Source organism: Bos indicus, chromosome 5, assembly GCF_029378745.1.
Source record: "Bos indicus isolate NIAB-ARS_2022 breed Sahiwal x Tharparkar chromosome 5, NIAB-ARS_B.indTharparkar_mat_pri_1.0, whole genome shotgun sequence".
Taxonomy (NCBI): domain Eukaryota; kingdom Metazoa; phylum Chordata; class Mammalia; order Artiodactyla; family Bovidae; genus Bos; species Bos indicus.
The window spans coordinates 29,550,194-29,563,100 of NC_091764.1; the positions used below are offsets into that span (position 1 = coordinate 29,550,194).

General features: G+C 38.1%; 1 protein-coding gene across 7 annotated transcripts in view; it reads right to left on the bottom strand.

Moving 5' to 3' along the window:
• The window catches only part of LARP4 (La ribonucleoprotein 4), a 73,025-nt gene that overhangs the window by 30,439 nt on the left and 29,679 nt on the right, over positions 1-12,907 (bottom strand). For 6 of the 7 annotated variants that reach the window (XM_070789125.1, XM_070789126.1, XM_019960588.2 and 3 more), the window contains 2 exons: positions 8,289-8,425; positions 6,706-6,809 (listed from right to left, as the gene is read on the bottom strand). In XM_070789125.1, the coding sequence (XP_070645226.1) occupies positions 6,706-6,809; positions 8,289-8,425 (241 nt within the window). Of the gene's footprint in view, positions 1-6,705; positions 6,810-8,288; positions 8,426-10,263; positions 10,814-12,907 lie in introns of those variants that run through there. The other variant, XM_070789127.1, reaches the window with a different exon arrangement.

Sequence of the window (12,907 nt, forward strand, 5' to 3'; positions counted from 1 at the left end):
GGTGGGGAAAGGAGAAGGTCGTAGATTAGCATTTTCTAGGTGCTAACTATTTTCATGCATTTCTCCAGGCAAGTTTGGCCTTGGAGCCCAAAATGAAGCAGGGCAAGGCAAACAAAGAGTTTTGTCAAGAGAACTTGCTGGTCATAACAAACACCTTTTCCCAACAACCTAAGAGACGACTACACATGAACATTACCAAATGGTCAGTATTGAAATCAGACTGATTATATTCTTTGCAGCCAAAGATGGAGCAAATGTCTACAGTCAGCAAAAACAAGACCTGGACCTGACTGTGACTCAGATCATCAACTCCCTGTTGCAAAAATCAGGCTCAAATTTTAAAAAGTACAGAAAACCACTAGGCCATTTATGTCAGGTAGGACATAAATCAGATACTTTATGATTATACAGTGGAAGTGACAAATGGATTCAAGGGATTAGATCTGGGAGACAAGAATGCCTGAAGACCTATGGACAAGAGGTTTGTAACACTGTACAGGAAGCAGTAACCAAAACCATCCCCAAGAAAAAGAAATGCAAGAAAGCAAAATGGCTGTCTGAGGAGGCTTTACACATAGCTGAGGGAAGTTCAGTTTGGTTCAGTTGCTCAGTCGTATCCGACTCTTTACAACACCATGGACTACAGCGTGCCAGGCCTCCCTGTCCATTACCAACTCCTGGAGTTTACTCAAACTCATGTCCATTGAGTCAGTGACGCCATCCAACCATCTCATCCTCTGTTGTACCCTTCTCCTCCCACCCTCAATCCTTCCCAGCATCAGGGTCTTTTCAAATGAGTCAGTTCTTCCCATCAGGTGGCCAAAGTATTAGAGTTTCAGCTTCAGCGTCAGTCCTTCCAATGAATATTCAGGACTGATTTCCTTTAGGATGGACTGGTTGGATTTCCTTGCTGTCCAAGGGACTCTCAAGAGTCTTCTCCAACACTACAGTTCAAAACCATCAATTCTTTGGTGCTCAGCTTTGTTTCTAGTTCCAACTCTCACATCCATACATGACTACTGGAAAAACCATAGCTTTGACTAGACAGGCCTTTGTTGGCAAAGTAACGTCTCTGCTTTTGAATATGCTGTCTAGGTTGGTCATAACTTTTCTTTCGAGGAGTAAGCGTCTTTTAATTTCATGGCTGCAGTCACCATCTGCAGTGATTTTGGAGCCCAAGAATAGAAGCAAAAATCAAGAGAGAAAGGGAAACCCACCCAACTGAACACAGAGTTTCAGAGAATAGAAAGCAGAGATAAGAAGGCCTTCTTAAGTTAACAGTGCAAAGAAGTAGAGGAAAACAATAGAATGGGAAAGACTAGAGATCTCTTCAAGGAAACTGGAGATATAAAAGAACATTTCATGAAAGGACGGGCACGATAAAGGACAGAAATGGTAAGGATCTAACAGAAGTAAGAGAGATTAAAAAGAGGTGACAAGAATACACAGAACTATACAACAAAGGTCTTAATGAAGATAATAACCACAACGGTCTGGTCACTCACCTAGAGTCTGATATCCTGGGATATGAAGTCAAGTTGGCCTTAGGAAGCATTACTACAAATAAGGCTAGTGAAGGTGCTGGAATTCAAGCTGAGCTATTTCAAATCCTAAAAGATGCTGCTGCTAAAGTGCTGCACTCAATAAGTCAACAAAGTTGGAAAACTCAGCACTGGCCACAGGACTGGAAAAGGTCAGTTTTCATTCCAATCTCAAAGAAGGTCAGTGTCAAAGTATGTACAAACTACCATACAATTGTGCTCATTTTGTGTGCTAGTAAGGTTATACTCAAAATCCTTTAAGCTAGGCTTCAGCGTATATGAACTGAGAACTTCTAGATGTACAAGTTGGATTTAGAAAAGGAAGAGGAACCCCATGGAACTGACAACATACACTGGATCATAGAGAAAGCAAGGGAATTCCAGAAAAACATCTACTTTTGCTTCATTGACTACGCTAAAGCCTTTGAATGGAAGATTGCCAGGAGAATTATAAACAACCTCAGATATGCAGATGATACCACTCTACTGGAAGAAAGTAAAGAGGAACTAAAGATCCTGTTGATGAAGGTGAAAGAGGAGACTGAAAAAGCTGGCTTAAAATTCAACATTCAAAAAACTAAGATAATGGCATCCAGTCCCATCACTTCATGGCAAACAGATGGAGAAAAAGTGGAAGCGGTGACAGATTTTATTAGACTGCCACCCATTGATTTCTACCTTCAAAACTCTATCAATACTCTTCAGATATTTCCAGTTCCTTTAAATAGTATAATGAATTTAGTTAAATCTTAATATAATCTATTATTTTTATCCTTTTATTATTCTTTAGAAAGAATAATATTCATAGATTTACTTTCCCAAGTATAAGAAGTCTGGATATAAACGAATCAAAATTTATTCTACCTGATAGCAGTCTTTCAGGTCACCATCCAAATCGCCTCAATTTAATTTGAATTTTAGAGACTATTGCCAAGATCAACCCTCTCTGGCTATTTTAGTCATCTGTACTTCCTTTACTTTTTTTTTTTTAATGAATAGTGTGTTGCTTTCTTTCTTTTATCGGCTGTTTTTCATCTGTATAAGCACTCTATGTGTGCAGAATATGAGTTATAGTAACTACAGAAATAATAACAATGGCTAATGTACCAAGTATTGCTCAAAGCTCTTTATATAATAACTCAATTCTCACAATTTCATTCGTTACTACTATCCCACTTGGAACTCTGAACGCAGAGTTTCAAAGAATAGCAAAGAGAGATAAGAAAGCCTTCCTAAGTGAACAATGAAAAGAAGTAGAGGAAAACAATAGAATGGGGAAGACTAGAGATCTCTAAGAAAATCAGAGATACCAAGGGAACATTTCCTGCAAAGATGGGCACAATAAAGGACAGAAATGGTATGGACTTAATAAAAGCAGAAGATATTAAGAGGTGGCCAGAATATACAGAACTATACAAAACAGATCTTAATGACCTGGATAACCCTGATGATGTGATCACTTACCTACAGCCAGACATCCTGGAGTGTGAAGTTTGAGCCTTAGGAAGCATCACTATGAACAAAGCTAGTGGAGGTGATGGAATTCCAGCTGAACTATTTCAAATCCTAAAAGATGCTGCCAAAGTGCTGCACTCAATATCCCAGCAAATTTGAAAACTCAGCAATGACCACATGATTGCAAAAGGTCACTTTTCATTCCAATCCCAAAGAACAGCAATGCCAAAGAATGTTCAAACCACTGCATAACTGCACCCTAATTTTACATGCTAGAAAGGTAATGCTCAAAATCCTTCAAGCTAGGCTTCAACAGTATGTGAACTGAGAAACTTCCGGATGTACAAGTTGGATTTAAAAAAGGCAGAGAAACCAGAGATCAAATTGCCAACATTAGGGGGATCACAGGAAAAGCAAGAGAATTCAAGAAAAACATCTACTTCTGCTTTAATGACTACACTGAAGCCTCTGACTGTGTGGATCACAACAAACTGCAAAATTCTTAAAGAGGTGGGAATTCCAGACTACCTTACCTGCCTTCTGAGAAATCTGTCTGCAGAACAAGAAGCAACAGTTAGAACTGGATATGGAACAATGGATTGGTTCCAAACTGGAAAAGGAGTACATCAAGGCTATATAACGTCACCCTGATTATTTAACTTACATGCAGAGTACATTATGCAAAACGTCTGGCTGGATGAAGCACAAGCTGGAATCAAGATTGCCAGGAGAAATATCAATAACTTCAGATATGCAGATGGCATCACCCTTATGGAAGAAAGTGAAGAGGAACTAAAGAGCCTCCTGGTGAAGGTGAAAGATGAGAGTGCAAAAGCTGGCTTAAAATTCAACATTCAAAAGATGAAGATCAAAGCATCCAGTTCCATCACTTCATGGCAAATAGATGGGGAACAATGCAAACAGTGACAGACTTTATTTTCGTGGGCTCCAAAATTACTGTGGATGGTGACTGCAGCCATGAAATTAAAAGGTGTTTGCTCCTTGGAAGAAAAACTGTGACAAACCTGCTGCTGCTGCTAAGTCGCTTCAGTCGTGTCCGACTCTGTGCGACCCCATAGACGGCAGCCCACCAGGCTCCCCCGTCCCTTGGATTCTCCAGGCAAGAACACTGGAGTGGGTTGCCATTTCCTTCTCCAATGCAGGAAAGTGAAAAGTGAAAGTGAAGACGCTCAGTCGTATCCGACTCTTAGCGACCCCATGGACCGCAGCCTACCAGGCTCCTCTGTCCATGGGATTTTCCAGGCAAGAGGACTGGAGTGGGGTGCCAGTGCCTTCTCCAGTGACAAACCTAGACAACGTATTAAAAACCAGAGACATTACTTTGCCAACAAAGGTCCATACAGTCAAAGCTATTGTTTTCCAGTAGTCATGTACAGATATGAGAATTGGACCATAAAGAAAGCTGAGCACCGAAGAATTGATGCTTTTGAACTGTGGTGCTGGAGAAGACTCTTGAGAGTCCCTTGGAATGCAAGATCAAACCAGTCAATCCTAAGGGAAATCAGTCCTGAATATTCATTGGCAGGACTGATGCTGAAGCTGAAGATTCAATACTCTGGCCAGCTGATGCAAAGAGCCGACTCATTGGAAAAGATTCTGATGCTGGGAATGACTGATAGCAGGAGGAAAAGGGGACGACAGAGGACAAGATGGTTGGATGGCATCACAAACTCAAAGGACATGAATCTGAAGAAGCTCTGGGAGATGGTGAAGGACAGGGAAGCCTGGCATGCTGCTTGCTGTCCATGGGGTAGCAAAGAGTCAGCCACGACTGAGCGACTGAACAACAACAAATTATCCCATTTGGGCTTCTCAGGTAGCACTAGTGGTAAAGAATGTGCCTGCCAATGCAGGAAACAGAAGATTCCCTAGAGAAGGGAATAGCTACCCACTCCATTATTTTTCCTGTAGAATCCCATGGACAGAGGAGCCTGGCAGGCTACCATCCATAGAGTGGCAAAGAGTTGGACAGGACCAAACTGACACAGTGGCTGCTGCTGCTGCTGCTGCTAAGTCGCTTCAGTCGTGTCCAACTCTGTGCAACCCCATAGACAGCAGCCCACCAGGCTCCCCCGTCCCTGGGATTCTCCAGGCAAGAACACTGGAGTGGGTTGCCATTTCCTTCTCCAATGTAGGAAAGTGAAAAGTGAAAGTGAAGTCGCTCAGTCGTGTCTGACTCTTAGCGACCCCATGGACTGCAGCCTACCAGGCTCCTCCGTGCCATGGATTTTCCAGGCAAGAGTACTGCAGTGGGGAGTGACACAGCACCCATGCATTATTCCATTTAACAGATGAGAAAACTATGGCAATCACAAAAAGAGATTAAGTAACTTACCCCAGGTCACAGAGCTAGTAAATAAAAATGCTGGAATTCAAATCTGGGCAGTTTCTGGCTCATACCCTTGAAATTTTTTCTTAATATTACAAATATTCTTCCTTTCTGCAATTTTCCATTCAATTTGTTACTTCTGACATATAATTAATAATTTAAAATCCAAGATCTATCTAGTGACAGTTTCTTTTCTAATTTCTCTCACTGCTTCTAAGTTTAGGAAATCATCCTTTTGGAAATTTAATACTGAATGACTCCAGGCAAAAAGATTAACTACTTATGTGTCAAATAGGTGACAAGGGTCTAAAAATTCTTTTTAAAATGGTTAATCAATTACCATATCAGTTACTGATTAACCCTCCTCATCTCTATCCTTAACATGACAACTCAATGTGAGGCTCCATGGCTTAAACAACATGGGTTTTGGAAACAGAAGATTAAGTTTGAATCCAGACTCTGTAACTTAAAACAGTCCATGTGTTATCTAACCATTCCAAGGCTCAGTTTATTTGTAAATCAAAACAAAAAACCTTAGGCTTTAAATAACTGTAGTACGTAAGAGTTGGTAAAATCTGATTATTAAATAAAAGTTATTATACTATGTTGTTACATCAAAGGATCTATTTCTGGATTTTTCAAAAACAGAACACCTATTGAATGCTTTTAAAATTTTATTTCAATTTTTATTTAAATTCATTTCATTTCATTGAGCTACATGGTTTGCAGGACCTCAGTTCCCCAACCAGAGATTGAACCCAGCTCACGGCAATGAAAGCCCTGAATACTAACCACGAGGCCACCAGGTAACTCCCCATTTCTGGATTTATTGTCTCATTAAAATATTATTTTACCGTTCTACCTGTACCATACTATCTTTATGATTGCAGCTTTATTATTTTGCTGCTGCTGCTGCTAAGTCGCTTCAGTCGTGTCCGACCCTGTGCGATCCCATAGACGGCAGCCCACCAGGCTCCCCCATCCCTGGGATTCTCCAGGTAAGAACACTGGAATGCTAACCAGTCCTAAATCATTAATCCTTACTCAAATTTTTAAGTCCTAAGTTAATCCTTTCAGTTTAATCATCAAGCTCCAAAACAGCCTATTTAAATTGGCATTCAATTAAATTAATAGAGAATCAGTATCACTACAATTGTCAAATTTAGCCTTCTAAGAACACAGAATTGGATCATTTTCCTCCCTGTGTGCCATTCTTTCAGTATTTCAGAATTTACAAAGCACATCAATGTTTACCCTATTCAAAGTAATTGACATGACAACAGTGACAAACCTTGCTTGTTTACCTCCTCCAATTTAAACAGTAAAGAATATTTAGCTTAAACAATGCTAATGATTTACCTCTATTGGTGTTGTTTCAGGAATCTCTCTAAGAATCACAATACAACGCTTATGACTTGGTCTCACTTTCTCACCCTTCTCATCAACTTGCACCATGGGAGAAGCTGAAATTTAAAAAAAATTTCATTCAGAAGTGAAAAATAGTGATACTATAATTCTATTAAAAAACTATTCATTTCAACTTCCAACTAAATCAATCAGCAGAGGCTAATATTTTTAAAAAATTAAGTGGTAGATTCAAAGATTACAGTCACAATAAAATACCTTGAGATTGATATGCAAAGAACACCATCCAATGTTAATCACTGAATGAATATTCAGAATACTTGCTCTGTCACTTGGCACAGAGTTGGAGTTGAAAAGAAGCCTTCAGAGTACTCGGTAATTATTTCTCATAAAGTATTTCCCTATATACAATTACTGAATTTAAGTAAAATCAACGTACCTACACTAGCCAAACACTACTCTGGTAAGTGTAACAAGCTGTGACATGTGAAGAAATTCTTCTTCAAGTCTGAGAAGCACTTGAAACCAAGAATTATATAGAAATCATTACAAACTTTCTGTGATTTTAACATATTTACTCTTACTTACTACTACAGAGACCCAGAAGCCACCTTTTAGATGCTGCTTTTGAGTAATACTGAATAAAGGTAGTACCACAAGGCAAAACTTTTATTTCTAATACCTCCTAATATTCCACATCTCCCTGCACAGGCAAGTAGAGAGAATAAAAGCAGTTAAGGAAGAAGGCTTGTTTATAAATCCTAGGTTTCAGCCCTTGGTGGTACGAAATTCTGTCTCTTGGCCAATTCTTTAAATGTTGACAAGACTGGGTCATTTTAAGAAAGTATCTTTCCAATCGATCAGAGATTTAATAAATATCTTTATTCCTCTGAGAATGGAAATACCTACTCCTATGTAAAACTATTATTGGACTTTTTGTACTTAACTTTTAAACATCTCAAACAAATTTCATATAAAAGTGAAGATCTGTCTTTACTCAAGTAGTTAACAAAACCCATACGAGAGAGGTTACCAAGAAATGCTGATGTAAGACACAATTATCACCAAAAATTCTTAAACCTCAATCTAAAAATATAAACTCTTTACCAAACTTTAGAGCAGCGTTTGTTAAACTGGAGGTCGCAACTAACAGGTTGTAAAAACAAATTCAGAATAAAAGAAATGAACTCATTTCAAGCATTCAGTACTAATCTACATAATTAACATTTCAGTTCTGTATATGTAGTGTGTATATCAGGTTATGCCATGAAGTTTACTTCTTACTGTTGTTCAAGAAACACATTGCTTTAGAGGGTGGGATAACAATACATAAAGCATTTTAACAGCCAAAAAAACTGAGGTTTAATTACCTATAATTAAATGAGTAAATGGGTATCAAGATGAACAACCAAGGTACAGAACTGATATAGGTATGTATCAGTCAATAAAAACAGAAAAATTATTAGCACAGTATAACAAAAAACATGGAGTTAAAAACAATTTCCTATACGATCAGAAATCAAAGGAATATTTAATTTTTTATTTTAAAAGTAAAGTAAAAGGTATGATTTACATACATCTCAAAACTTCAAGAATTAGATCAGGGTCTGTGGTCAGTTTTTTAATTTCTTCCATGTTAGCAACTGTCCAAATTGGGACGAACTGATCACTGTCCATTTGAGATATCAGGTAAAGATCCTTTGACAAATTTTCTCTGAAAGGAATAAGAGAAGTACAGTCCTATAAAGCAAACAAACTTTAAAAAGCACCTAAAGAAAAGAGACGCCTTATTTACTTTTATCACTAAATCTAGGAAAACAAAATTATGCCATCAGAAATAACAAGGTAAACTATGAAAATACATAATATGCAACAAATACATTTTAACAACTTCTGGCAAGTTTCTGGATCCCTAAATATATTGGGTCCAACAGTTTTGAACAAGGGAGTTTATCAAATTATAATGATATGCAAAAAGGCTTAAAGTGTATCACAAAACATTACATACAGTTTTGTTCCATCATCATACTTTATCACTGATGTCAGAACATGTATATGGAGAATATAGTGTAAGCCATGAGTTGGATCATGAGGGATTTTAAATTTTTTAATGTTTTTCATTTTCAATAGGCACATTTGACTTTTAAATTTAAATAATAAAGCTAAAATAACAAATTTAAATCATTTTAAATTAAGACAAAAAAGATTCTGTCTCGAACATTTTTTAAAAAGGAAAACACACACTATCTTACACATAAAATCCTGTTTAACAACAAACTGAAGGAGAATCAAATTGCCTTATAATTTACATCAAAACTTTGGAACAGTATGGTTATAGCTAGAAATCTTTGCTTAAAAATTGTCTCCATAACCACCCTATTTAAAACTAAAACCACCCAAGCACTCCTGTTTCAACTCCTCTCTTGCTTACTCAGCTCTACTTTTACCCATTCCACATTGCAGGTGAATTCTTTACCATCAGGGCCACCAGGGAAGCCCAAGAATACTGCAGTGAGTAGCCTATCCCTTCTCCAGGGGATCTTCCTGACCCAGGAATCGAACTGGGGTCTCCTGCACTGCAGGCAGATTCTTTACCAGCTGAGCTAGCAAGGAAGCCTACTCTTTACAACTGTTTGGACTGCAGCCCACCAGGCTCCTCTGTCCAAGGGGATTCTCCAGGCAAGAATACTAGAGTGGGTTGGCAAGCCTTCCTCCAGGGGATCTTCCCAACCCAGGGATCGAATCTGCTTCTATTATGTCTCCCACATTGGCATTCGGGTTCTTTCACCACTAATGACACCTGGGAAGACTTAGTGCCTGGCAAAGAGTAGGGTCAAAGCCTTTACATTCAAATTATACTAAAATTGGACTTCCCTGGTGGTACAGTGGATAAGAATCTGCTTGCTAATGCAGGGGACATGGGTTCGATCCCTGGTCCCACGTGCTGTGGAAGCCCACGGAACCACAACTACTGAGCCCGAGTGCTGTCACTACTGAAGCATGTGCTCCAGAGCCTGTGCTTCACAACAAGAAGGCACCACAATGGGAAAGCCACGCACTGCAACAAAGAGTAGCCCCCACCTGCCACAACTAGGGAAAGTCCATGTGCAGCAACAAAGACACACACAAACCAACATAATCAAATAAACATTAAAATTTTATTAATAAATATTAAATCATTTAAATTTATTATTTAATAAAATTAATATATTAAAAATTATACTAAAATAGACTATTAATTACTTTAAGGTTATAACTGTCAACAAACAGCGGTTATTTGTCTTGGGGGGGAAAAGAATACAGAGGATAACAGTGACAAATTCACTTCAGCACAAAAGAAAGGACATTAGAACATACTGTTTTATTCCTTAAGAACCTGAAAACAAGACTACTATAAACATGAGTACAACTAAAAGACTGCATTCTAAATCGACTGAGACTTTCAGCAGGTCTATTCTTATAAAACAGAATGGCACACCCTTAAAGAAACCGTACCTTGTCAGAAGTTATGTCAAATAATAGATATATAACATCTAGGATTACGACTAATACCTAATATTGTTCAGTCGCTCAGTTGTGTCTGACTCTGTGACTCCACGAACTGCAGCACTCCAGTCTTCCCTGTCCTTCACTATCTCCCAGAATTTCCTCAAACTCATGTCCTCTGAGTCAGTGATGCCATCCAACCATCTCATCCTCTGTCGTCCCCTTCTCCTCTTGCCCTCAATCTTTCCCAGCATCAGCGTCTTTTCCAATGAATCAGCTCTTCCGATCAGGTGGCCAAAGTATTGGAGCTTCAGCACCAGTCCTTCCAATGAAATGTTCAGTGTTGATTGCCTTTAGGAAAGACTGGTTTGATCTCCTTGCTATCCAAGGGATTCTCAAGAGTCTTCTTCAGCACCAGTTCAAAAGCATCAATTCTTCGCTGCTCAGCCTTCTTTATGGTCCAACTCTCACATACATACACAACTACTGGAAAAACCATAGCTTTTTCAGACCACTCTCAGCAAAATGATGTCTCTGCTTTTTAATACACTATCTGGATTTGTTACAGCTCTTCTTCCAAGGAGCAAGCGTCTTCTAATTTCATGAATGTAGTCACCATCTGCATTGATTTTGGAGCCCAAGAAAATGAAATATGACAGTTTTCACTTTCCCCCCCATCTATTTGCCATGAAGAGATAAGACCTAATACCTAATATGTTCATGACTAAATCTAGTATGTCTCAGTGGCAAGTTTGCTGAGCTATAAATCTTAAATGCCCAGCCAGTTTGAACTGTTTCATAGTTCTGAGTAGCATGTGGCAGATCATGATAAGCTACAGCTCATGTTGCAACAACTAAAAAAGCTTGGGTAGATTACCAAAAAGTCATGTTTTTGGTGATAAGGAGAGCTGTGGAAGCTACAGGGACAAAATGAAATTCCAAGAAGATGATGTTTCTTTTCCGAGGGTATGTGCAGATCCTGGACCAGAAGGAAACTAGCAGGGCTCTATCTCAGGCATTTGCACAGGGTTAGGGTTAGGAGCCTCCAACACACAGCTCATTTTCCTCCATATGACATTTATTGAGTTCTAAGGAGGAAATGGGAGGCTGGGAGCCAGGCTGAAAAAGCAGAGTAGAATCTTTATGGTCCTGTGGCAGTCCCAGTGGAAGAAGGAACCTTGCATCAAACCTAAGATAGGTCTTCTTGATAAGACATCTGCCAGATTTTGAAGCTGTACAAAATAAGAGGCTAAAGAGCTCATCTCAAACCTCTGAACAATGGAACTAAATCTCCCTTGGTGTTTCAGGACTCTTATCAGTCCTGAAACAGAAAACTGCGTTTCCAAATCAAAAGCCTAAGAGGGTCATGACAAAAGAACAGAGATAAATCAGAGGTAGATCGAGTTGATTTAAAATGGCTGTTCAGCCCTGACTCAGCTCAATTCCTGACTAGATTAAAGAAATCAATCTGCTACTGCCAACCAGAAGAAAGCTCAAACCTTGTCTAGAGAGAAAAATTATGGCACTTGCAGCTTCTAGTTTCTTTTTATATGGTGTGGCCAGCATATGTAGTGTCCAAATTATAATCAAAATGCGTAAGACATGCAAAAAGTAAGAAGTTATGAATAGAGAATTAAGAGGAAAAAAAACTCAAGAAATATAGGCAAACAAACAAATGATCCAGTTAGTAGGCAAAGATTTTAAAATAACTACGGTAAGTATGTTACACAAAATGAATTGCATCACAGGCGCAAATGACTAGAGAAAAGCCACAGGTCTTTTATAGAACTAGGGCCCTATACTAGACTACCAAGGCAAAGAATAAAAAGGAGAAGAAAAGGGAGATATTCAAGATGAATCAATTAAACCCAAGTCAATATGTATTCTATATAAAGAAATAAACAAGTCTAACAAAATCCAGGTTGCTAGCTTAAAAAACTGGTTTACTAGTCCTCCTCTGAAAAACAGAAGACATTACATTGCAAGCATATCCAACTTCTATCTCTTCTGGAAGGGGAAGTTCTACGAATTGAAATTTTATACATCTAAGCTATAAATATACCTACATAATTCTGAATTCTTATCTGTAAACAAGACATCTTAAAATGTTTGCCTTTTCTAAGAAATAATTGGTAATATAAATTCTATACCCTTATAAATAAAAAGAAAAAAATTCCATACCCGTCTTATCAAACAATCTTATTAAGTCATCTTATTAAAAAAAGAACTCCATGATCAAACGTTGTAAGAGCAAACTACTACAACTATAATTAAGAGATAACTTAAGAACCCTAAAAATGAATATGATTATAGGAAAAATATCCAACTGAAATTTCATTATTTTTTCTATTGAGAATAGATCCTTTACATATTCGATTGGAGACTACATCTTTAAATCTAGTTAAGAAATATACTGCAGAATGATACCAAAATACATTACCAAAGGAAATTAAAAAACCCATTTTCCATTCTATTAGGTTGGTGCAAAAGTAACTGTGGTTTTACACTGTTGAACTCCGCCATTTGATACTGGAACACATTCTTAAATGTGGTTATGTTATACATCATTTTAATGCATGTTTCTTGCTAATGACTTTTTATTTGCTGTGTATTTTAGATTTATTTTAGACTATGGAAATGATGTTAGACAAAATGCAAACTCGAGAGATTTTCTTGGGTTCAAAATGGGTTGTAAAGCAGTGGAGACAAC